The sequence below is a fragment of the Diadema setosum genome, chromosome 12 (genome assembly GCF_964275005.1).
Source record: "Diadema setosum chromosome 12, eeDiaSeto1, whole genome shotgun sequence".
NCBI lineage: Eukaryota > Metazoa > Echinodermata > Echinoidea > Diadematoida > Diadematidae > Diadema > Diadema setosum.
Window position 1 is genome coordinate 2,628,288 of NC_092696.1, and position 27,859 is coordinate 2,656,146.

Below are 27,859 nucleotides of genomic sequence, written 5' to 3' on the forward strand. Positions count from 1 at the left end.
AATTGATACAAGAAGTGTATCTAAATTATACCATTTTATAGGCAAATTGTTCAATAATAATCTATATCAAAATATACTGCTATCTTAAACAAGTGGGACTGTTTCACGTCGATAAAACGCGCAAAAACGTGCATCAAATTGCACCATTTACAACATCAAAATGCAAAAAGTTCTTACCGTGCGAGGGGGGACAAAAATGTAATTAGGTGACTCCTACAGGGTATACCCTTTGCGAAGAGATTGTAATCACACACAGAAACACAGACAGGAACCAGAGAAATCACCCACACATCATAAACACCTCTAGCACACCATTGCAGTAACCAACCCCTAGAGACCCACAGGCAATGGCTAAAGTAGAACGTCTGCACAACCCCACAGCATGTACACGACTAGTTATTATGCATGAAAATGAAAGAGTTCATGGTAGGCGTGTTATCACTCAATATCAAAAATATTAAACTGAGCTTATTTGCATGATCAATAAATTCATCTACAGAATGGCACAATAAAGCCCTACCGTACAGTCTATTTATTGGAAAGTTGAAAAGGGTAAAGGAAACCAAGGAGGTCTCTCTTCCACCTCCCTGAGGAAACTGAACATTTATGTCGATACATCGATCCCTGTACAGCGTATCAAAATATTGAAATAAATAAAAAAAAAACATGCAAAATGTTTGTGTCCAAACTGTTTAAACTATGGGTACTATGTTCTTTCAGAACCCATCTCGTTCTTTTTTCCTTTTTTTTTGGGGGGGGGGGGATGTTGGTTTCTGTTTTCTAATGTTTCAACTCATTACAGACCAGAGTTTGAACAGATCTTGAAGAAGAAAGGAAATGAAGAATTTTATTACAAAACTAGCTAAATCCATTCTTCTTAAGTTTTAAAGGTAGGGGATACCTTTTACAGACCTCACAAAATGCAGCAAAACATTAAATATGAACCTCAGGGGACTTGTTTAGGCCACTGCTGAGAAATTTGGAAGTCAACAGTTATCTACAATATGAATAATGCACAAAACTCAACTAGATCAGTAGTTCTGTGTGTCAGCCACACTTAAGCCTTTTTGTTGCAGTCTTCTGTATTTTTTTAATCTATAAACACAAATCTAAAAGTATAAAAGCTGATGTAATAACATATAGAGTGTGTGGCAAGAATGTATATAGAAATATTTGTAAGTTTTGATGAACTTTCTTCACAAAATATACATGATGGACACACATGCAGTGCATGGGTCTGCAAAGGTAGCCTAGTAATGTACTGGAATTTACGGTGAGCCCCGAAAAAAACATTCAATTCAAAATCAAACGGTCAATAAAAATGTACTAAATGTTACCTTCCACTTTCAATACTTTATGGGAGTTTCTAAAATGATACTCTCTTCAACATACCACTGTATTTATACAACTCTTCATTTAAGGCATGCAAATGGGATTCCCTACCTTTAAAGCTGCTAAAAACAAAGGGAATAATAAGAAAACGCAGGATTTTCTAATCATAACTTCTAAAATATTCCTTATATTGTTATGTTACAAGTGAGGTATTACTGGAAAGGTTTAATTTTGCTAAATCCGATGGGACGACTTACAATGTACTTTGAAATGTCTAAGGATGGCGCTTAATTAGCTCCTTTTGCAATAAAACTCTTCAAATGCAGCACAAAGCAAACTGCCTGTTAGATTTCAGCTATATAGGCAAAATTGAAGTACAATAGAAAGTAGAAAAAAGAAGAAGAAGAAACGAATGTTTTTTTTTTTTTCTACCATCAGATTAAAATGTTATTAGCAGACACACGGTCAGTCCATAGGGATCCACTCTCCATATTCTTGCACTGTACCAACATTGTAAAGTCAATAACTATAGAGGGAGACAGACTTATCGCATGCTCCCCGATGCTCCCCCCCACCCTCCCCCCCCCCCCCATTTTAATATGTGAACTAAAATCTGAAGTCAGCCAGCAATTTCAAATCTTCACTGAGATGCGACATAATCTATGACTTGGGAACGAATGGAGGGAAAAAGAACAGAGGATTATTTCAGACGCACGCCCCCCTGCACTCAATCGATACGGCGCGGCGGCGCGCCAGTGGGAAGCCTCGGGCAATGGTCGGTGCAGCCACTCGTGTAAAGTGTGTGTGTGTGTACTATCCAAGAACGCGAGTAGCCCCGCGCCGATGTTATGCGGAAGATATCGGGTTGTTGTACATTAATGCATTGAAGGTTAGCTGTCAAGGTACGAACTCCACGATGAGTAATTAGATCGGATTGTTTACAGTCTTACCATTTATTTTAATCGAATTCTCTCCACCATGGCGGAGAGGCTAAGAACAGAAGAGTTACCTGCTCCATGGAAGTATGCTGTCACGTCCGATGGACGTGTTTTCTTCATTAAGTAAGTAGAAATTGGCTTCGTTTCTGGTTGTAGATCACTCCGTTTATGTATGTAACTGGTAAGACCAGTCTTGCAGTTGAAGCATTACCACTCATAATACGCTACGCGGCGACCTACCCCACAGGCACAGACGACGCGACACGAGCAGCTCAATCCGTGCCTTTGATAAACCATGCAATTGGAAGTGCTTGTAACGGTTCATCTACCAGCAATCTGGTTAAATACGTGTGGCAGGCCCTAAGTGTATGGATTCCAATGTAGTGCATATTAGATGTCTATGTTATTGGTGTTTGTGATTGATGCTTGAACTATCTCTGTTTGGGCAGTGTTGATGTGTAGTGCTGATGCCTGATGGTGACAGTGAGAGTGACTCCTGAGGCTGGTGAAAGACGGTCACAGAGTCGTGTTGGATGCGAGATCCGAGACTGGGGATATTATGATCTAGCTTGACAAGACACTTATGTTTATATGTATAATATGTTTTAACGTTAGAGGGTTCTAGACCAGGTTTTCTCTCTTTCACCTCTGACCACTCTTTGCTTCAAGCAAGCTGCATTGATCATGTTGATTAGCAATAAACATTTCAGAAAGTAGGGTTCTATGACTAGGGTACCTAGTTACTAGGAGGCCTACATGGGTTAAACTTAGTTAGTGACCTCAATGTTTAAAGGACAAGTTCACCTTCATAAACAAATGGATAGAGAGAATGTAGCAATATTAAGTAGAACACATCATTGAAAGTTTGAGGAAAATCGGACAATCCGTTCAAAAGTTATGAATTTTTGAAGCTTTTGTGCAGTAACCGCTGGATGAGAAGACTACTGCAGTGTGTGAATAACTTAGATGTCACATGCGTACAACAATATAAGGAAAATATAAAGAGAATTTCACAAAATTTCATCTTTTGAAAAAAGTACACATTCCCCCGACTCGATCGTTACCGACAAATGTTATGGGTAATATTATTCCGCCTACCTTTAGAAAGAGGCAAGTCAAGTGCTCTTTTATTATGCGAAAAAAAGTGAAAATATGCTGAATTTTCTTTACATTTTCTTTATACTGTTGTACGCATAAATGACTCACAACTAGCTGTAGTAGTCTCCTCATCCAGCGGTTCCAACACAAAAATTTCAAAAATTCATAACTTTTGCATCGATTGTCCAATTTTCCTCAAACGTTCACTGATGTGTTCTACTAATATTGTTGCATTCTCTCAATCCTTATGTTTATGAAGGTGAACTTGTCCTTTAATGTTAGGGCCTATGCATTTTTTTTTTTTTTATTAGGGCCCTAGGCCTACCCTTGTGGTATATCTCCCTTCCCTGTCACAATGATTTGCTTACCTTTCATGTGCAAAATCAGCCATGAATTATGATGAACCATTTCTGAAAGTGATTATTTGTACCATGCGGAAACAATAAAATGAATTAAAAATAAAATGAAATGTACATTTTTTTTTTCATGTCATCCCTATGTGGCTGCCAGCTAGAGTGTAAAATTGTGATTGCCCTCTGATGATCTATTTTTTATACAGACATTGTGAGCATTTGACTCTAGATCTAGTCAATGAGATGAGAAACTATCATCCTTCACAGCCAAAATACATAGGCAGTGGATCAATGAGTGAAGAATTGTCACAGTAATAAAATGTACACAGGGCTCCTGACGCTGTACACAATGTGACAGGGCTGTAATGGAGGGATCCAAAACACAAAGTGATGCACGTCGATCGCATTGAGTTTTGATTCATAACATCATTTTTGTCACCTCAGACTAAAAGAGGACAATCTTCATTTTTACTTCATTTCTTGTTATCGATATTGACACAATTCACAACTTACCAAAAATGAAGATTTGATGCAACATGTGCACACGGTAGATCAGTTTTTCTTTGCACGTTCATATTTGACAAATTAGGAGCGTGATTGGAGCTGCACTTTCAAAGTGTTACTAACTGATGTCAGTATGTAACTATGGACTAACCCTCACTGGTCCCAGTCTGAGTGGTTTGTTCAAATAATTGAAGCTATGTTAGGGGAATGTTAGACTACATTATTTAAAAAAAATGTAAACAATGATTTAATCACAAGACCTGGGGTTGTATCAATGCATGTATTATAACAACATTAAAGTCGATGTATCATTCAAAATGAAGTGTGGGACCCACACTTTATTACGATCGCTTTGTTTTACTTTGTTTTTGGATGTTTCAGTCTTTCCAAACCCGATTTTCATCAAATAAACTTTGAATTCCTCTTAAAATGGTATGCTCTGTACTATATCATAAGTGTTTTCTTGGTATCTCGCAAAAAGTTAAGAGCCCAATTCTCATCTCCACCAGTACTGTACCATCCCTTTAACCTTCCTACATGATTCTTACTAATTTTGATCTTCTTTTAAGGATTAGATTGGGCTTATTGGAATGCATTATGTTAATTGAATGTATAAAGCCTGCACACAAACACACACCAGAAAGAATGCTTTTCAAAAATCAACCTTTGCACCAGGATGCAAAATGTACACCTTGTAATATTCTTGTGTATGATGATAAAAATTAAACAAATTGCAAAGTATTATATCCTGATAGTGCTGAAAAAATTGGGTCCTCTTAATTTTATGTGGAATCTTTTTGATGATTTGCCACATGCAGTGCATCAGTATGATATGGCAATGCTTGGTAAAATTCAATTACAATGTATGCTATTATTTATAGCCAAACATCCCTAATAATATTAAAGGAAAAGTCCATCCTGATATCATGTTTGTATGAAAACAGAAAAATCAGAGAAGTAGATTACTGGTAGTTAAAACTTGCCTCAATGGGGGGGGGGGGGGTGACACCTCCCTGGTGAGAGTGATCTGGGAAACTCAAGTCATTGTTTTGGCATAAATGTGCATTTTGGAAAGCTTGAGTGCTGAGTTTTCAGCGTACGCATATATACATTGTACATTGCAATAAAAAGAAAGAAGATGAAAACAAAAAAGACAATTACAGTGTATGTGTTTGGGCCTTTTATGCTAAAAGGTAGCGCCCAACATGGAATGTGTAGCTACATTGTATTAGTGACAGAAATGTTGAATTCTTTTTCTGGTTGTTGTAGGATTGGATAACATGATTTCATGAAAGGACAAGTCAATCCTGAAAATCAGTTTGTGGCATTAGAAGCAGAAAATCAGGGGAACAGGACAATAAAAGTTTGAACAAATTCTGGTGAAAGCTGAAAAATATATGGTTTTTGAGGACCTCATCAGTCAAACATGAAATTACAATTCTGTGATGTCTTGTACAAGCTGTACCCCCACCCACCATTGCTTTGTACTACAAAATACAAAAGTTTCATTTTCCTATCAATTAATATAAATTGAACACACACAAGTCTTTTTCTGTAAACCTCCTGCATACAAACAATACATTCCATCATCAATAAAGAAATAGGGAGAGAGAGGGAATGAGAAGGAGAGAGATTTTATGGAGTTTTATACATGTACAGTGCAAATGAGTAGAAGATGAGCTCACATACACAGGTGTAATAAATTAAGGAGTTGCCACTTTGTGCTTGATTCATTATTTACTTAAAAACAAAACAAAACATAAGTTTGTTAGTTTTGATCAGAATTTACTTTCCCTCTCCTGTTCCTCTCTTTTTTGTGCTTCTATTCACACAAACTAACTCTAAAGGTAGATATTCTCTTCAATCAATTAATGATCTCGATAAATCAAGTTCAATTTATTTCCCATTTACATTGTATGAATGTCATAGTGATGAGTCGAGGCTGACAACATGGGTCCACCCAGTGACTGGTGTTCCAGTAGCATCAGGATATGATGACAGAGAAGGTGAGAGAAAATCATTCATTCTTCATTTTTTGATTGATTTGCATCCATACAAACAGTTCTTCATCCATTTAATTGAAATAGAAACAAATATAGCTTGTGAATGGATCTTCATATGTGTTTGATATCTACTTTAAGTTTGTTCAACATAATTCTATAGCCAAGTTGATATTGTCCATTCGATTATAAAGTAATTTTCCCAAAATGTTAGCAGCCAGTTGTTTGAAGGCTGTGGAAGCTTTAGGACTCTAGATGGTCTCTGGTGCCATTTTGTCACGGTACAACAATTTTTGAATTTTTCACACTACTTTTAGCTATTGCAAATTCTAAAACCAGCAAAATATCTTCATAATTTTGTCTGCACATTTGCAAATTCTGAAACCCGCAAAAATATCTTCACAATTTTATCTGCACATTTTGAATGGGTTGACAATTGCACAGTGCGAATTCAGAATATGTCTATTGAGCTGCCCAGCGCAAAATTGCTCGAAAATATCAGAGTTTATGGTATGTCATAGCTTGTTAGCAGGATTGAGAATTAACCCTGTATCTGAAAGGTATGACACCAGTAAATGAATCCCCCCCCTTTTTTTTTATGCCTCCGCCACGAAGTGGTGCTGGAGGCATTATGTTTTCGGGTTGTCCGTCTGTACGTGTATCCGTACGCCCGTCCGTCCGTCCGCATTCGTTTACGCGATAACTTGAGAAATATTGACTGGAATTTTACCAAACTTGGTCCAAGTATAAAGTATGATGGGGCAATTACTTGATTAGATTTTGGGTGAAATCGGCCAAAGGTCAAAGGTCAAAGGTCAAGGTCAAATCATGAAATGGTATCCGTTTACGCGATAACTCAAGACTGGATTGAGCAAATTTCACCAAACTTTGTCTGAGGATGATGTATGATGGGACAATTACATGTTAGTTTTTTTTAGTGAAATCGGACAGAGGTCAAAGGTCAAAGATCAAGGTCAAATCCTAAAATTTATCTGTTTACGTGATAACTCAAAACTGGATGAAGTAGCTTTCACCAAACTTGCAAACTTGGTCCAAGGATGATGTATTATGAGGCAATTAGTTGAGGAGATTTTAGTGACATTGGCAAGAGGTCAAAGGTCAAAAGGTCAAGGTCAAATGCTAAAAATGTTGCTATTTCCCCCATATCTATGCAGTGCCCGTAGGTATTTTATTGAAACTTAGTGTAGACATGTACTACTGCGTAAAGATTCTCCAGAGAGAGTTTCATGTCATAAGGTCAAAGGTCAGAAGGTCAAAGGTTAGGTGAAAATGTTGCAATTTCACTTTTCTCGCAAATGGTTTAATGTATCTTCATAGAACTTGGTACATATGCATGTACTGACTGGCAGGGATTATCTAGGGAATTTAGGGGTCATGGGTCAGTATGTAGTCAGGGGTCAAAGGTCAAGGTCAACTCCTCAAAATTTTACTATTTCCCTCATATACTAGTGTATATTGCTTGCATTATTAGTTTTAAAACGTATATACATGTTGTATTACCTAATGGAGATTCTCCAGGAAATTTCCAGCCAGAAGGTCAGAGGTCAAAGGTTAAGGATCAAAGGTCAGGTTTAAATTAAAAAAAAAATCTATTTTGTACTGTAATTACACTCTTTCTTCATACCTTGAAAAGTACTCAATGCATAAACTTATAACAGGGTCGGTCAGAAGTCAAGTAAAAATCCTCAATCCCCCAAATATGTGTACCTGCACTCTAATAGACAATTATAGCAAACCCAGTTTGAGGAAAGTGAACATTCAATACATTTCTGACAAACCTGTCATATCAGTATTTTGCCAGTTATGTGAAACTGTCATCACACATTGTGAAGACATTGTACTATACACCTATTGGGAGAATCATGCATTATGGTGGAGGTATCAGTCGCCATAGTGACATTTCTAGTTTAAAATGTGATTTTCAGGGTATTGGTACACTTTAACATAAATGCACCAGGAAGGATAGTACACTTAATAGCACAATTCCCGCCATGGTGTCAATCTTATGGTAGTGCTCTGATCCAGCACCTTACAATGCAGCACATCTATATGAAGGTCTTGGTTTCACTTTATTCAGACTTCGGGAATTTGTGATGATGCATGCAAAGGAAACAAGCCAAATAGCTCTAACACACACACACACACACACACACACACACAAATCCAACTCAATAAATTGTTGATGGTTTTGCAAGCTCTGTTTGATAGCCAACTGTATGTTTTCCATTTGAAGAGGGCTGCATACCTCTACAGAGTTCATAATAACAAGCAATGAGTCATTGAACTGTAGATGTCTTTCAAGTATTGGCTGATTCTATGATTCTCCATTGGCTGGTTCAATCCAGTAGCATACTGTACACATGAATGTATGCCATTTATACATGCATAAAATTTGCTATATATGAATGACCGCAGATCTGACACTGTAACAGAATGCCTGATCACATTCATATATAATAATATATATATTCACATACATTGTATATATTCATATATTCATATAATCATATATTCATATATTCATATAGTCCTATATGGGTCAATCCATGTCAAATCATCCAATTTTCAGAAAAGTTGTCACCCGACCCCCTCTGATTTTCTTAAAAATCGCACCAAATGTTCCCCAAAGTGTCTGACGGAAAATCCCAAAATATTTTGCCCCAAGGTCAATTGGTTGCTAAGATACAGCCTCACATAGCAACCGGTGCGCATTCCAAAAAATTAGTTAAAAGAAAATTAGGCATTTTTGATTGACTGTTTTAGCTTGGATATTTATGCAAAAGTGTTCATTATCTGGAAATTGAGAGAACTTTATAGTCTTTGCAAGAAAAACTGACTGTGACGCGAAATTGACTTTTCGTTAACGTGCACGAGGTCACCGAAAATGGTGTTTAATGTTAATTTTGAACATTTTAATGCATATTTAGAAGCTAATATCTTCCACATTTCATCACCTTAGGTTCTAAAATATTATGCTGTTGAAGGCTTTGACTTGCTCAGTAATTTTGAAAAAAATCGGCGCATTCATGATCACCGTTTTTACGGAGAGCGCCCTCAAAGTTGACAAAAATGAAAAATGTGCCAAATTCAAGGTCACGGATCACCCTTCGTCCCACCTAGGAATAGCATCAATTTTTGTATATTGATAGACATTAACCTATATTATCTTGGGTTACCAAAGAAATTTTGCTCCCGAAATGTTCAATGGCAAATTTACCCCACCGAAAATGGTCGTAAACGGCCAAATTCCCACGTAATATCACATATTGGGTTTAGAGGACATTTCAAATGTCCACGCTTTCAAAATGAAAAGCACTAGCCCTGTGATATTTGCAGTAGGGATAGTCTGTTATACATATTTTAGTAATGTATAACATAAAACATTTTTATTACATAATAATGACCTTGAAATTTAACCCAAAATTTGATTAAAAAAAAACAATAAATCGCTCCATTTTCCTCATTGCACTGCATGTAAATGTGTTTTGAAAGACTTTTCACAGAGCAATATTTCAAGAATTATGAAAGCTGACAGCCTACAATATTAAGGTTCTAAAGTATTTCTGCTCTTCTTTCAGATTTTGTGTCAATTTGATCATGAATGTTATACCCTTGACCTTGAAGTACTTCTAAAAATAGCTGTAAATTTGTAAACTACAAAGTACACACACGACAGGTGTTTTATGGCATGATACACTTGTGATTCTTCCACAAACACAAAAGCTTTTTATAGTGTAAATGTTATATACTGGAATTAATCTATACATGCTTGCAAGATATGTTCCAATCAATTGCTTTGTTCTGACAATGACCCTCAATTTATGACCTTCAAAATCATGAGAAATGCCTATTCCTCTCCATAAAGACCTGTATTAAAGTACGTAATAATAATTGATAATTATGGACATTAAAAAATTCGTATTCTAGCCTGTAAAACGCACATTAAAAGGACTGAGAGTCTTCTTTTTCGGGGAATTTGTTCTGTACCTAATGAAAACTTTCAAAATCATTTCAATTCTTATGTATTTTCTTTTTTTGGAATTTCTTATGTATTTCTTTGTTTTTATTTTCTGCAGCATAACCATGTTTTTTTTTTTTATTGGAAATTGTCACAGCCCACTTTTCTACCATAACTAGAATAGAATTAACCAATCAAAGTGATAGATAGTAAAAATGGTCAAGTTTTTGTGAGTTTCACCACAAAAAGCACTGTTTTCCATAGGAAATGCACACAAAATCACAAAATATTACCATCCCCATTTTTGATTGAAATTGAGGGTCATTGTCAGAACAGAGTAATTAATTGTAACATATCTCGCAAACACGTATAGATTAATTCCAGTTTATAACATTTACATCATAAAAAGCTTCTGTGTTTGTGGAAGAATAACAAGTATATCATGCCATAAAACACCTGTTGTGTGTGTAATTTGTAGTTAACAAATTTACAGCTATTTTTAGAAGCACTTCAAGGTCAAGGGTATGACATTCATGATCAAATTGACACTAAATCTGGAAGATGAGCAGAAATAGTTTAGCACCCTAATATGGTAGAATGTCAGCTTTCATAATTCTTGAAATACTGCTCTGTGAAAAGTCTTTCAAAACACATTTACATGCAGTGCAATGAGGAAAATGGAGCGATTTATTGTTTTTTTTTATCAAATTTTGGATTAAATTTCAAGGTCATTATTATGTAATAAAAGTGTTTTGTGGTATGTATTACTAAAATATGTATAACAGACTATCCCTACTGCAAATATCACAGGGCTAGTGCTTTTCATTTTGAAAGCGTGGACATTTGAAATGTCCTCTAAACCCAATATGTGATATTACGTGGGAATTTGGCCGTTTACGACCATTTTCGGTGGGGTAAATTTGCCATTGAACATTTCGGGAGCAAAATTTCTTTGGTAACCCAAGATAATATAGGTAAATGTCTATCAATATACAAAAATTGATGCTATTCCTAGGTGGGACGAAGGGTGATCCGTGACCTTGAATTTGGCACATTTTTCATTTTTGTCAACTTTGAGGGCGCTCTCCGTAAAAACGGTGATCATGAATGCGCCGATTTTTTTCAAAATTACTGAGCAAGTCAAAGCCTTCAACAGCATAATATTTTAGAACCTAAGGTGATGAAATGTGGAAGATATTAGCTTCTAAATATGCATTAAAATGTTCAAAATTAACATTTAACACCATTTTCGGTGACCTCGTGCACGTTAACGAAAAGTCAATTTCGCATCACAGTCAGTTTTTCTTGCAAAGACTATAAAGTTCTCTCAATTTCCAGATAATGAACACTTTTGCATAAATATCCAAGCTAAAATAGTCAATCAAAAATGCCTAATTTTCTTTTAACTAATTTTTTGGAATGCGCACCGGTTGCTATGTGAGGCTGTATCTTAGCAACCAATTGACCTTGGGGTAAAATATTTTGGGATTTTCCGTCAGACACTTTGGGGAACATTTGGTGCGATTTTTAAGAAAATCGGAGGGGGTCGGGTGACAAGCTCTGGATGATTTGACATGGATTGACCCATATGTAGTATGGACCTGTTGAGCATTTGTGATTATTTGTAATTATTTGTAATTATACAGTTACAGACAAGCCTGATTTCACATAGACCATGTACAAAGTACAGCCGGGCCAATGGTGGGGCCTAAGGCCGGACCCAAGGCCACGGGCCTTAGCCCGGAACCAGGGGCCCAGAGCCCAAGTGGGCCCAGGCCCAGGGGCCCATAGCCCAAGTGGGCCCAGGCCCAGGGGCCCACGGGGCCCAAGGCCGGGCCGAGGCCAGGAGCCTAAGTGCTGGCCCAAGGCAGGGGGCCCAGCCAGGGGCCACCAGACTGAGACCACTGAGAGTACCAGTCATGACTTGCTGTGATAATTATGTGACAGGCCTGTGCATACACATATTATGTAAATACACTGTACAGGGCTGTGCATTTTATACACTGTACACTAACTATACACAGTCATGACTTGCTGTGATAATGATGTGACAGGCCTGTGCATAATACATATTATATAAATTCACTGTACAGGGCTGTGCATATTATGTAAATACACTGTACACTAACAATACACAGCCCAGTCGCTGTATAAATCGCGACAGGGCTGCACCTGAGCAGCCCACAACACAGAGCAAACACGAAGCAAATTTTACGAAATTGCATTTAGTTTTGATACTTGACATCATTTTTTGTCACCTCAAATGCATCAAAGACAATCTGTATTAATGAGACTTCATACCGTACCTGTTTTCCTGGGGTTATTTGTGGGAATTCTCCGATCTGGGTACTATATTCGCAAATCTAACAACATGTGAAAATATCAACTCCTGATCATGTAACGTGCATGTGTACATTTCTGTGTTCACTGCTGTATTCCATGAACATGAATTCAACAACTACTGTTATATCCTGTAATATGAGCTGCCAGGACAAAACTCACATACGCTCTGATTCTGTATAGCAATCACTTTCAAAGCAATGTATTGATACATTTCTGCCAGCTAAAAATTCTTAAATGTCGGTTCACCCATGTGAACGGGTACAGAAACTGAAGCCTAGGTGGTGGGTTAAGCAGAATTGCTGCTGTCCTTACAGTCCCACTCATATGTTTTCATGTTAGTCTAATGCTAGTTTGTGGCAATAAGAGAGTGTGCCAAGCAGTTTGCCAAGCAGGGATTCAGCTGGATGTCGAAAGTGATTAGCCATTCTGATACTTGAATTTAACAATACCATTTAACAATTCCATACCACCTAAAACCCCAACCGTATCAAATTCTTTAGAATTTCAAATGGCCGCCAGCTGCGAGTAACACGTCACCATATCACCTCTCCCGAATCTCATTTGGATATCTATCTTTGGATACTGATATTGACACCTCCTGCTATATCAGCTTATCATAATGAGTACCCAGACAAGGAAGGTGCTGCCAAGGAAGGCAAAGCACGATAGGAAGAGTGATTTTGGGGTGGAAAACCGTGGCGCCACTCTTCCTTCTCCAAAGAACTCTACGCCGCTATCAAGAAGACGGGCCTCCACAACTAAGCCCGCCAGCCCACCCCGGGTAAGCAACCATCCCGAGACCACTGCAGCAGCAGCGGCAGCACCCTTGGCATCCGATACCATTGACGTGCCCGACATATCAAGAGATTTGCATGACAAAGGAGCTGACGTAACTTCACCTGAAGGAATTGCCAGCTACTTCCACGAAGCAACAAAGAACTTCGAGCGGATGATAAAGAAAGCTGTGGAATCCTTAATAGAGAACATCAAACAGGTGGAGACACATCTGGGACAGGCGATCGAGTTTGAGAGCAGGAGAGTGACGGAGGTGCAGACCAGGAATCAACAGCTAGAGAAAAGAATGGGCGAGCTGGAAAAGGAGGTTGGTGCCCTGCGATTGGAAGTGGAGAAGCACAACTCGGCAATCAACAAGAGCGAAAGGTTCTCACGGCGCAACAACATCCGCATCGTGGGTATTCCCGAGTCCACCACCGGCGACGAGGATTGCCCAGCTCTCGTCGAGAAAATCGCGAAGGAGAAGTTTGGGATTAACATCAAGGTAGAACGAGCGCACCGTGATGGAAAAGCAACCAAGGATCGACCCAGGCACATCCTCTTCAAAACCCTGTCGTACCGTGAGAAAGTCGACATCATGAAGAATCAGCGCCTGAAGCTCGCAAAGGAAGCGTACTTCATGACAGATGACCTCACTGCTGACGATCTGACTGAGAAGAGGAAGTGGTCCGCAGCCGTTCAGGAGCTGTACAAGAACGGCGTGAAGCTTCGCTTCTTTGCTGGGAAATGGAGGAACCAAACAGGAGTCCCGCACAACTTCCTCTCCTCCTGTTAGATCACTTCGGTATGACTTCTGTATTCCTTCTCAATAACTCATTCATTATGTCATAATCATGTTCTTTATGTCTACTTCTATCTTTCCCCGATTATCCACCTCTCTGCCTTCCTTTCTCTGTCAATCTCTAAGTCTATACCGCGATTATGTACATATTATGAGTTTATAGTTAAATTTATATCAAATATCACATTGTGTATGATGAAGTATATAGAATATTTCCAAAGATACAATCTGACTTCTGATGTATATTGTCTGCAGGGAGAGTTGATATAGCAACGATCTATGTTGTGAGATCTCAATTGTCCGATGCGGCTCCTACTCACGAGAGTAATTTGTAAATAATCTATTCTCTGTATGACTTGCTATATTCTTTCCATCTCTTCTTGTCTGCTTTCATCAATTCTTATGCAAATGTTCACGAACATGTCATGGTCCATGTGTTGTTCTTGTTTTAAATATGGATGAAATTAATTCATATTCACATAAAAATGTCCAATGTCGGTATTATTTACCTGACGAGTTCAATTCAGAATTTATTAATAATGAGCATTCTTTCAGTTTATTACATGTCAATGCCCGCAGCCTGTTAAGAAATTATGAAAATATGCAATTATTATTGTCTACGATAAATATGAAATTTTCCGCTATTGGTATCACCGAAACATGGCTTAACGACAAATCTCCCCCTTTATATAACATTGATGGATATTCTGTTGTCCGTTCTGATAGAAAATGCGGACGAGGAGGCGGAGTCGCCCTGTTCCTATCACACACGTTATAGTGTAAAGAACAGCCTGATTTGATGTACAATGGAAATGAATTTGATTGCACATGTGTGGAAATTAATATGTATAATAGAAAAAACATAATACTTTGTGTAATATACAGGCCCCCTCATACAGATAGTAATTCATTTTTGGATAATTTTGATGTCTTATTAGAGCTGATTAACCAAGAAAACAAAGATGTATATATTATGGGTGATTTTAACATTGATCTCTCGAGAGAAGAACATATTCTTAGAAATAAATTTTGCAATATTTTGCAAGCAAATTTTTGTAATATTACAATTGATAAGCCCTCGAGAATTACGGTCAACTCATCAACGTTGATCGATAATATTTTTACGAATATTGACACAGATTATTCGAAATCTGGTCTTTTGTATAGTGATATTTCTGACCATTTACCTATATTTTTCATTTGTGGCGACACACAGAATTCTTATGTTAAGCAAAAACAACGTAAGAAAAAGCGGAAATTCACACTAGAAAATATATCATTACTGAACGATGATTTAATTACGGAAACGTGGGATGATGTATTGCTTTCTGCAGACCCAAACAGTGCTTATGACACCTTCTGGAATATATTCCTTTCTTATTTTGACAAACATATCCCCACAATTGAAAAGAAAAACAATAAAAAAATCAAAAATCCGTGGATAACAAAGGGAATTTTTCGTTCCATTAAGAAAAGAAATGTTTTATATAAAAGTAGTTTACGGTATCCTGATAAAGATAATGTTAATCGATATAAATTATATAGAAATAAACTTACACAGATTATTAGGCTCTCCCGCAGAATGTATTATACGGAAGCTTTTGTAAATGCTACTGGAAATATGTCAGCCACCTGGAAGGTTATTAATGACGTCATTGGTAAGCAAAAGAAGGTGTCAACATCTCAAATTACGAATAATGGACAAACGTTTTGTAATCCTAAAGATGTAGCATGTTGTTTTAATGAGTACTTTGTTAATGTAGGTCCTAGTCAGGCTTCTAAGATTGATCATACACAGACAGATTTCTCGCAGTACTTGGGCACGTCAAACGATAATTCATTATTTTTCAAACCAACAGATTTTAGTGAGATCCTTGATATTGTGCATTCCCTAAAATCAAGTCATACATGTGGTCATGATGAAATGAGCACGTCTCTTTTAAAACAAATTGTTGGGAGTATACTGACACCTTTAGTACATATTTGTAATTTGTCGTTGTCAACTGGTGTATTTCCGAACGCATGTAAAATTGCAAAAGTTATTCCAATATACAAAAAAGATGACTCTTCTTTTGTTTCGAATTACCGACCTATCTCTATTCTTCCTAGTCTTTCTAAAGTCATAGAAAGACTCGTTTATAACAGACTGTATGATTTTTTGTTACAAAATGATGTACTGAACCAAGACCAATATGGTTTCAGGAAATTTCATTCTACTGATTTGGCACTCGCCCAGTTGTATGACAGAGTGTCGACTGCCTTAGCTGAACAAAAACATGTTATTGGTGTGTTCATGGACCTAAGCAAGGCATTCGACACTCTTGACCACACTATCCTTTTACGCAAATTACATTGTTATGGAGTTCGTGGCATTCCACTGGAATGGTTTGATGATTACTTATCGAATAGACAGCAATATGTATACTATGAATCGGTAAATTCTGAAGTTTTACCTATACATTGTGGCGTCCCACAAGGATCCATATTGGGACCACTACTATTTCTAGTGTATATAAATGATATCACAAATTCTTCTAAGTTACTGCAATATATTCTGTTCGCTGATGACACCAATGTATTTTGTTCCAATTCTGATTTTCAGTCGCTTTTAAGAACTCTTAATACTGAATTGCCGAAATTATCTACATGGTTTAAGAGCAATAGATTGTCACTCAACTTAAAAAAGACAAATTTTATTCATTTTCACAATAAGAAGCATAAAAATGAAATGCACCATTTGAATATTATGGTGGATGGTATATTATTGGAACAAAAAGAAAGTGTCAAATTCCTTGGAATATATATCAATGAAAATTTGAAATGGAATGCTCATGTGCAATATATCTCAGATAAAGTGTCTCGTAACGTTGGTATACTCTGTAAGCTTAAGTATTATGTCCCAAAGAATATTTTATTTATGCTTTATAATTCCTTGATATTATCGAACATCTCATATTGTAACATTGTTTGGGCAACTGCGAAAAGTCACATTGACAGTATATTGCTTCTGCAAAAGAAAGCTATACGTATATATGCACCAATTCAGGTTATCGGGACCATTCAGATCCTTTGTTCGTAGAATTAAAAACACTAAAGGTAAATGATATTAATTTTTTGCAAAATTCACTTTTTATGTTTCGTTTGTATAACGGTCAGTTGCCATCTTCTTTTTTCTCATTATTTCATTTAAACAAGGATATACATTCTTATCCCACAAGGCAATCTGATAAATTTCATCTACAAAATCCTAAAACAGTGATGGCTCTGAAATCTATCAGACACACTGGACCTGATATTTGGAACTCTCTTCCTTCAGAAATTCGAACTTTAAAGTCTATGTATTCTTTCAAGAAAGCTGTAAAGACAATGCTGCTCTCTGGATATCAGTGATCTTATAATGTCAATGCAATTGTATTGCATATGAAATTCCCTCGTGGAATTATCGTTGTTCTGAATTTATTGCGTAATGTTATGTAACCGACCATGACCTGTAACTGTTCACCTGTACCTCGGTGAGAAAATACTTTGCCATGCTTTGCTCTTCAGAGATCCAGGTGTTCTAACTTTGTGTAATAGTGAAAGCAGACAGACCTCTCCTCTCTCCTTTATCCTATCCCTATCTCTATGCAAGTCATCCCTTCCCTATTTTCCTATATGTTATGTATTATGTACGAGGGCTGCATGCAAATCAAGCAATGCTTAAGCTGTAGCCCTTCTGCGTTATTCATTGCATCACTGTTCTGTTGGACATTTATGTACAGGCAATGAAGAAATGTATTGCTGTATATTCTGAAGGTAATGAAAAAACTCATTTTGTCAGCAATTAGTGTTCATGTATATCCATTTATATGTATGGTACCATTAATGTATATGGTATATGTTTATGTATCTGCATGAGCAATGATATAATGCAGGAACCAATAAAATCAAATCAAATCAAATCAAATTTCTGCTATCAAAACAATGATAGGATAATCTGCAGATAAAGTAGATTTTTTCTGTCACAAATCTGCTGTTACTGTGTTATTACCTCTGCCCAGGGGGAAGGTTATGTTTTCGTTGCCGTTGGTTTGTTTGTTTGTTAGTTAGTTAGTTTGTCTGTGTGCAAAATAACTCAAAAAGTAGGTAACGAATTTGGATGAAACTTGCAGGAAAGGTTTAGATTGATACAAGTAACAGATGATCAAATTTTGGTAGTGATCTGAGAATTTTGGAGGAATTTATGAAGGATTTTTGATATTTTGGCAGGTAGGGTCAATGAACTTGGGAGTTCAGGCTGCGCGTATTTGAGGTTTGCATGCGCGCACTAGTGCGTGCTCTAGTTTCTGCTAGGGCGAGGCGCGCTGTGCAGCTGAGGGTTTATGACGTAACAAAGGCTTCTATATTGGGAAATTGGGCGACTTTCAGCACACAATGCTATAAGTATGTATGGGTGGAAATCACTTCTATGGAAGAACAAGATCAGTGGTGGAAATGAGCTGCATGCTTGGCGGAGGTCTGCGCTCTCAGAGTGCTTCTGTAGTTTTGAATGTCTTCCTCTGTGAAAAATGTGAAATCAATGAAAGGAAAAAATATGGTACCTGGTAAATATTAATAGCTGTGCACATTATTCACACATGTACTATACAATGTATGACAGTAGCATATATTCACTCACAAAAAAACACTGATACATGTAAAGGATTTAAAGAATCAGCAGACATAGTTTTACAAGATGTATTGCAGAGTTCAATTAGTATTAGTATTATCATTGTTATTATTATTAGTAGTAGTAGTAGTAGTAATAGTAGTAGAAGTAGCAATGATAATAATAATGATAATAGTGGCTACTTGTATAGCGCACAGGTCCACTTTTTAGTGCTCATGGCGCTTCATAAATGAAAAGATAGATATAACACATGTTCAAACATGACAACAGAGAAGAAAATGGCAAACAACAACAAACACATACCAGATAAAGAATACAATCGTTCCGAACATTATAGACTGCAATTTTAGTCCTCAGTGTGAGAGGAATAGGTAACGTTTTGAAGTTTGGATTTGAATGTTTCTGTAGATGACAATTATAGCTGTACACACAGAGAAAATGTTACAGTTAAAGTGGAACGTAGTCATACAAAGTCTATGTATTTCACATTTTTCAGTATTTTCAATCTTTCATATCCATATGCAATGGGCATAATGGACTCATTTGCATATCATTTGCATAGTATGCTATCATGGGGTGTGAAAGTATGCTGAGTGTTGACATATAGGTCATCCACTCATTGTATCCCCCGAACAGAGTTCGGAGGATACTATGGATTTGGCCTCGTTGCGCCGCGTCCGCCGCAGAGATTTTCTTGTGAGCACTCTACTGGCTGTAGTTCTTCTTAGATCATCTTCAAATTTGGCATGAAGGTGTGTTATGGTAAAACGAAGACGCCTATATTGTTTTTGGTGATGGTGCCCTCGCTTGTTCCGTCTTTATACATGAAAAAGTAAATTTAACAAGGTCTGTTTGTGTGTGCGACGCTGGCCTTGCTTCATGACCAATTTTTTTTTATGCCTCCGCCAACGAAGTGGCCGGAGGCATTATGTTTTCGGGTCGTCCGTCCGTCCGTCCGTACGTACGTCCGTCCCATTTTGTTTTTGTCGATATCTCAAGAACCGTGTGGTGGTTTTACATCAAACTTGGCATGAGGGTATATCCTGAGGGGATAATACTTTGTTTGGATTTTAGGGTCATGGGGTCGAAGGTCAAAGGTCACAGGTTATTTTGTGAAAAAAAAGGTTGAAAATTCATGTTTTTCTCCATATCTCGCAAATGGTTCAAGGTATCTTCATGGAACTTAGTATATATGCTTGTTCCAATGGGCAGTGATTATCTAGGGAAGTTGGGGGTCATGGTTCAAAGGTCAGGGGGTCAAAGGTCAAGGTCAACTCCTCAAAATATCACTACTTTCCTTATGGTTATGCAATGCCTGAAGGTTTTTTTTTAAAAACTTGATGTATGCATGTATTACCTGATATATATTCTGTAGGAAGTTTCTTGCCAATAGGTCAAAGGTCAAAGGTCAAAGGTCAAGTGAAAGTGTTGAATTGCACTTTTTCCTCCATATCTCAAAAGTAACTCAAGGTATCATCATGAAACTTACATATTTATGCATGTTCAACCTAACAGTGATTCTCTTTGGAACTGTGAGGTCAAAGGTCAAAGGCCAGGTTTAGATAATGCTATTTTCCCATTTGATACTGAAATTATACTTTTTCTCAATACCTTGAAAATTACTCAATGCATTACTTACAAAAGGGTCAAAAGTCAAGTAAAAATCATCAGTTCCCCAAATACCTGCACTCTGACATTTTTAATCATTCATCCAATTGAACCTAGTTCTAGGAAAGTGAACATTCAGCACATTTGTGGCAAACCTGTCATTTTAATATTTTGCCAATTGTGTGAAACTGTCATCACACATTGTCAAGACATTGTACTATAGACCTATTAGGAGAACCATGCATTATGGCGGAGGCATATCAGTCGCCGTAGCGATATATCTAGTTTTTTAAAGAAGAAAACGTGAATTTTATCTCCAAATACAAGAAAAATGAAGACAAAATCTGGGAACATGTAGGTATTGGACATTCTACCTTTAAACCACTGATAACAGATCTCATACAAATAATGCTATCTGTGCAAGGTAAACATAATAGCATTTTTGTCTGTCTAATCACAGCAATGGATGTAAGATTGTACACAGTTGTGGCATACAAATGTAGTACACACTTCTGCAATACTGAACCAAGATACACATACCATAAGGTACAATGTAGATGTACGTCAACAGTCTTGGTGTTAATAATGGCAATCTTGTAAGCTTAGAAGAGTGGAGTAGACACGAGAAAAGGTTTGATCTCCATTGTAAAAGTTGTTTCACTGCTGAATAGCCATGATTGGCATTGTGACAGGGGTCTGTGGAATGCAAGATCAAATCTGACTCACTGGACACAAGAGTAAAACCTTAGGTTAACCCTCAGAATACCTGGCAGAATGGACTTATTGCGAGACTTTAAGGAAAAGAAGGAGAGAGGGGTTAATTAAGGTTATAAAATCGGATCTGGACAAATAGTTGCAGCTGTTCTTTGTTGCCCGGGGAGCTTTATCTCCCAAAGTATTGACGATAAGCTCCTTTATAGGATTTGGCACTGTGACTTGAAGAGGATCCATCTACGCTTGAGTGTGACAACAATCAGAGGACATCTTTTGTGTCTGTCTATTCTGGTTTGGATGTTTGCCTCCTTGGAAAGTGATTTACTATTGTTAACTCTCAGTGAAGATACTATTGGGAATGGCATCAAGAATGTGTTTTACAAGATTTCGACCCTTCCCTGGAGTATAAATTTTGCAGAGATGAAGAGTTGGTATTTTACCTGCAAGACATCCCAGGGGATCCATGGGAAATCTTCTCTCTTCTTCCAAGGAAATTGTGACCACTGTCTCAAAGTGATCAATCTTGGTAATAGGAACTGGCATGCGCTGTGATAGAAATACAGTGTAGAAAGCTTTGTCTTTCCATTGCCAAGTTTCTCATTATTTGACATTGAAATGTAAAGAAGAAACATGACCAAAAAAAAAAAAAAAAAAAGATGTACAATTATGATGCAAAACACAAGGAATTACATACATTGTGAATAACAAACCTTGTGACCAACTTTTAATGTCATACAGCCTTCATGTGTGAGTAGAATTATAAGATGATGTTGTTATATTCTTACACATTGTTTAAATGTGTATGAAAAACAATGTTTAATATAAAAGTCTCACAGTTTGTATTGTAGATCACAGTTGGAATTACATGTAATCACAAGAGAATGTAAGAAAACAAGCTGTATTTTTTTTAATTAATTTTGCACAGCTTTATGAGATGCTTTGCTCAGTTTACACCAAATCTTACAAACGTCTGTATCATAGAGAGTGAAACATATAGTGCTATTTACAGCCAATTTCATTCCCTGTTAAATGTTATATTAGAATTTAACTCTTGTCAGTATCCTGTAAATAATGATAATTTAAAAGGAAAGAAGATCATAAAATCCATACAGACTTTGTATAAAGATGGAGTCTTAATAGGCCTTCAATCCCCTAGGGGACTACAACTGTATCACAGGCTAAATGAATGGTTCTGCGTACTGGATGCAAAGTCGCTTTTGTAGCCATTTCTAATTTCACTCTGAATGAATCGCAATGTAGATGGATTTGAGGATCAAGATTCATGATGTATCAGGCACTCACCTAGTCAGGACTTCAGTCTGGAAAGATAAAAGTTATCTGAACAGACAAGCTTACCCATCCTCAATTCTATCCAAATGTGTAGCATATTTAATCCATCAGTAAAAAGTTCTCTCTCATGAGTGTGTTGTTATTATTTATATTTTTTTCACAGAAATTTGAATAACAAATGAATTACTGAAAATATGACTTATGCTTCATTTGGCAACACATTTTGACATGAAAGTTCCTGCTCTTTCCTCAAATTGACAAGTTTTTGTGAATTCTCTTGATTTTGTGAAGAGTTAATGAATTTTACTACACTTGTAGTTCCATAGACAGTCCTTTCAATTGTAAGATCTAACAATAGTTTCCCAGTAAAATGCTGAGAGTTACCAATTATACAGACTGATAATTTCATCGACAAAATTACCAAAGACTTTGTGGTCCATGTGTCTTTAAAATCTTGTACAAGTTACAATGTACGTAGAAACTACAGGTGTTCATACTTGCAAGATAGGCTTACAGTGGTAGATACTGCAAATAATGTGAGTTTTTTTATTCCTCTATAATGGCAGTATACATTTAAATGTATGTACCAGAAGTGAACTTTGTTGAACCAGGACCTCAACTGTGATTTGTGAGAGCTGACTGCATGTTACTTTCTTCTCTCTTTCCTCACAGATCTTCCCCGTGGGTGGCAGGAGGACGTAACTCCCGATGGACAAGTCTACTTTGTCGAGTAAGTTGAATTTTCCCTGAATACTCAAAGTTGTAAACTGTTTCAACTTACTGTCACTTTCCTAATCTCAATATACAATTTTGTATAGTACTTTTTTGTGATAACATAGATTGTGTTGAATTTTCCTTTCCATAAATAGCCATGTTACAAACAGTAAAATTATACCACTATGCAAACTGCAAAGTAACTACACTTTTATAATAGAATTTCAGCAGTCTCATCCAGCAGTAATTCCTGAAGACCTGCTTGTGTCTACTCATGTACGCTGAAAGAAAACTTGTTGACTCACAGTCTTTCTGAACTTGACAAAACCCATCTCACTTTCAGTCAATTCCACCCAGTTTGGATAATCCACATCACCATCAAATTAGATTAATAAAAAGTAGGAAAGTCATTCCCAATAGATTGATTTACTACAAACTGATTTCCAGCTTTGCTGCACAGAGACCGATGCATGGTGATGTACTGTGCGTGGTTTTCTCATCAGTGAATACTGGCATCCTTAAACATGACAACCCATCATATTCTCATCAAGCATTTGCTACTAGTTGATTGATGGGCATGGTAATGATGTGTGGTCTAAAGTCGTTGAAATCGGTATGTTGTGCAGGCTGAAAGGGTGTTCATACTATTAAACCAAAGAACTCGTTCACTGATATCTCAAGAAACATGTTTTATGCTATTAACAAGGTATGCCTACATGTACAATGTATTTTTGGAAGTCTAAAATCAAACTTGGATCATGTTTCTAAAAAGCACTTTTCTGAATTTAATTCTGGATATTTGCATTTGCAGTTTTAACAATATCATGACCTCCACAGCAAAATTGAGAAGATGTACACGTAACCTGGCTATTGACCTTGCCGTCATATCTGTCATTTGTGCATGCGTACAAAGTGTAAAATGCATTATTCTCAATTATAAAATGGGTTCAAGAATGTAGCCAATTGGAAGCGCTGAAATGAGTCACGTGTGCGTGCATTAATTTCTTAGTAAGTGCACTAAGAAGAGTCTCTCTTCCACCTCCCTGGCCTGACGTACGTCACAATGTTTACACTAGCAGTGCGCACTCAATCAGTTGTTACAAGTGCGTCACGCGCTACTATACGCACTGTCAATCCTGTAAACAACTTCTAGTTCGGGCCGCGGGCTGCCACAACAGCCGGCGGCCTTTCTTGTGCATAACACGTGGCGTACGTATACTCTTATACGTACGTACAGTACTTATGTTATGTGCGGGATTTCCGAGTGCGACGTGCGTAAATGTTTTGGACGAACATCTTCGGACATCTTGACTTTTGAGCGAGTGCTACATGTAGCTGACTGGTATTGACCCACAAAGGTACGTGAATAATGCTGTTAGTTTTTGACCCATTTTATAAAACAAATGATGCACAGGATTATTTCGTGGCGTTAGTGAAGGTGCAGCGCACTCTCGAGTATTGACAACGGTTGCAAACATGCACTCGGCTGCGCCTTGTGCATGTCGCACCATTGTCAATACTCTCGAGCGCGCCGCACCTTCACTAACACACTCTATCCTGTGCATCATTATAAACAATATTGGCATGTTTGATTGGCAGTCTTTAAAGTTTGTGATATAGATGTTGTATGTTACTCTGTTTGCAGTTAGGGGTTAGTATAGCAAGGATGGTCATTTTGGATCAAAACTCTCAGTAACTGACAATGTTATGAAATACATTTCCGAAATATGATAACGAAGCTGTTTTTTCGTGGATGTACAATTGTAAGTGTGAAACCCCCTCTGAGTCCCACGTCCTCGGAACCTGTCATAATTGTGGATTAAACACAGATGTTGGGGTGCTTTAGCTCATCCTACTTTATACTTTACCTCATGATTGCAATTGATGGTGACAAATGTTCTAATCACTCCAAAGCCCCAGGGAGCGGAAAAATCAAACTCAATTTTCTTGGTCCATTGCCAGCTGCTTGAATGAAATCTGATGGACTCAGCATATGCCTGATAGTTTGGCTCAGATTACCTCACCAGCTGACTTAAGTGGTTTTTTTGTGAGCGCAAATATGAGCATTCGCTTGGATTATCATACCGCTTACATTTCAGATTCACACCTCCCTTCCATTGATCTAGAATGAGTGTACGGCGTTTCCCTCTTTTCTCTCATTCCTGTCCCCCCCCCCCCCCCCCCAACAAGCCAGTTTGATCTTTGTAACTCTGCCATTGAATCCATGCCAAAGAATACTAGTGAGGTGTAGAATTATGAGAACTGACTAGTCTAAATACAAAGGCACTTCAAATTGTATCCTGGCAACAAGTATAGACCAATGTCAGAGACCAAGTCTCTGAATAGATTGATCCTAGGACCGCAATGTAATCAAGAATAGTGAAAGGAGAATCTCAAATGATCTCAGTGTATAATATGAAATCAGTCTATTAAAAAGTATTAAGTAAATTACACAATTCCAATGCACTGTACATCTAGCCAAAAGTTCATCTGTACTGGTAAGAAGTCAAACATGTACATACCTAATGTACATACAATTGTGTATGTACAGACATTAAATTTTTGATGTTGCAATAAGCTGAAAATGCTGGTATTCAGGTGATTGCTACAAATTATTGTACAATCCCATGCCTCAATTCATTTGTATATTTATGTAATTTATGACATGCCAAGCATTCATCAGCCAGTGTTGATAAAATCTGCCTTGTGTGAAATGTTGATTTATATTCTGTAAAGATGATGCGTAGGAGAAATGTTTCCTCTTGTTGCCATACTGCCAGTGTGCAATAAAAACATTGCTAGAATTTAATAATGTACTGAAGTGATATCCCAGACACACACTCTACTGTGAGTGGGTGTGTGTTTGTTTGGTGTGTATAATGAGAATGAGTGGTTGTATCATCATTCATACCGTAGGAATGCTTGTTTGTAATTCTTTTTTTTTAATGTGTGATATGAAATACAAACTTTTAGATGTTGTGTTGTGAACCTCACTTTCATATAGGCAAAATTTTGATTCTCCATTTTTGATATTTTGATATACGATGTGACCCTCAGATTATAGGATAGATAGCGTGATGAGTCCAAAATATTTAACAGCCAAAAAATAGAAAAACAAAACAACATAATTTCCATTTGTAACATCAATCTATTACCTCTTGGCTTCTACTATTAAAATTTCCCACATTCTGTAAAGAAACATTTTCTCAAATCTTCTCAATTGATGCTCTCCTGTTTGTGATTTTGGCATGATATTTGCAGAAAGATCTTAAAATTTTGCTCAAATATTTTGTAATGCTTTGATGTTGTGATTTTGGCATGATATTGCCTAAGACTAATTCCAAATCACAGTGATATAATATCTCTATAAATCTAAATTCAATTTTCCCTTCTTTTAATTCTCTTTAGTTGATTTTACCTTTTCTTTCCTGCTCCTTCCTCTTTTCTCTTGTGCCGCAATGCAAGTTTGATTAATACACTAGTGGGCCTATAGATTGAACCAGCTACAGGTGTAAGATCTTCAGTGTAAAATTGTCTCTGAAACTTCACATGTCAATAAAGAGAAACATTCGAATCAAATTGATAAGCAGATCAATAATCATAAGCTTCTGTCTCAAGACTAAAAATGTGACTTTTGTTTTCACAAACTTTGCAAGGCAACTGATGTTCATGAAATGAGCAACATACAAAAATATTGTGCTCTACAGTTGTATTATATCACACAAATGCAATCTGTAAATTTTTATTGCCAATGTGGAAGGTGTGAGATATTGCTGACATAATTACTTCTCAAACAGGATACTTCGTCAGCGTTCCAGTACTGTACTTTATCAATCATGAGTTCAACCACCAAGCTCGTCTTTCAAGTCCTGATTTGTAAAATCTAAGTTCACACAAAATAAAGTGTGCAGAAGTCATTTTCCTTCCCAAAGTGTGTCAGCTTGCCTGATTTAGGAGACATTCTTGAAAGTAAACTTCTCCCTCTTGGTGGGGTTGGTAAATATAACATTTCAAAGAAAGCGTCTCCCTGCCCCAATCCGTGGGTGGAACAAGGAGCTCTCCACACAGACTGGGAGAGTCATAGCAGGGTCAAAGGTCAAGTTTTGTACACAATATCTCAGATTTTTAGTCCAAGAGCACTGGGCTGTGATGGAGATTGATTGAAGATGATATTTTTTCCCCCTTCTTTTTATGTCAATGAGAGTAGTCTCAGAACATCAGGCCCTTTTTGATATTATGACTGTGAAAACAAATTTCCACCAATAGTTTTTATTTTCTCTTCAGAATTTTTCATTAGTTTTATTACGTAGAAGATCATCATTGGAGGTATTGCCTACCAAATTAAGCACTCTTCCTATCTCTATAAGTTACAGAGCACACGACTGGGACTTTATAGTCGCATAGTGTACCTCTTAATTTCAAGCAAGAACTAAATTAAAGGGATGGTACATTATTGGTGGAGATGAGAATTTGGCCTTTAACTTTTTGCAATATACCAAGAAAACACTTATGATATAGTACAGAGCATACCATTTTAAGAGGAATTCAAAGTTTATTTGATGAAAATCGGGTTTGGAATGACGAAAATCGGGTTTGGAATGACTGAAACATCCAAAAACAAAGTAAAACAAAGCGATCGTAATAAAGCGTGGGTCCCACACTTTATTAGAATCGCTCTTTTTTGGATATCTCAGCCATTTCAAAACTAATTTTCATCAAATAAATGTTGAATTCCTTATAGAATTACATGCTCTTTCATATT

General features: G+C 37.1%; 1 protein-coding gene across 1 annotated transcript in view; it reads left to right on the top strand.

Moving 5' to 3' along the window:
• The first annotated feature begins 2,247 nt into the window (after positions 1-2,247).
• LOC140236285 (uncharacterized) overlaps positions 2,248-27,859 on the top strand; it is a 68,321-nt gene continuing 42,709 nt past the window's right edge. Inside the window, exons 1-3 of the mRNA XM_072316240.1 lie at positions 2,248-2,393; positions 6,155-6,231; positions 23,056-23,113. Of these exons, the coding sequence (XP_072172341.1) occupies positions 2,311-2,393; positions 6,155-6,231; positions 23,056-23,113 (218 nt within the window). The 5' untranslated portion in view covers positions 2,248-2,310. The remainder of the gene's footprint in view (positions 2,394-6,154; positions 6,232-23,055; positions 23,114-27,859) is intronic.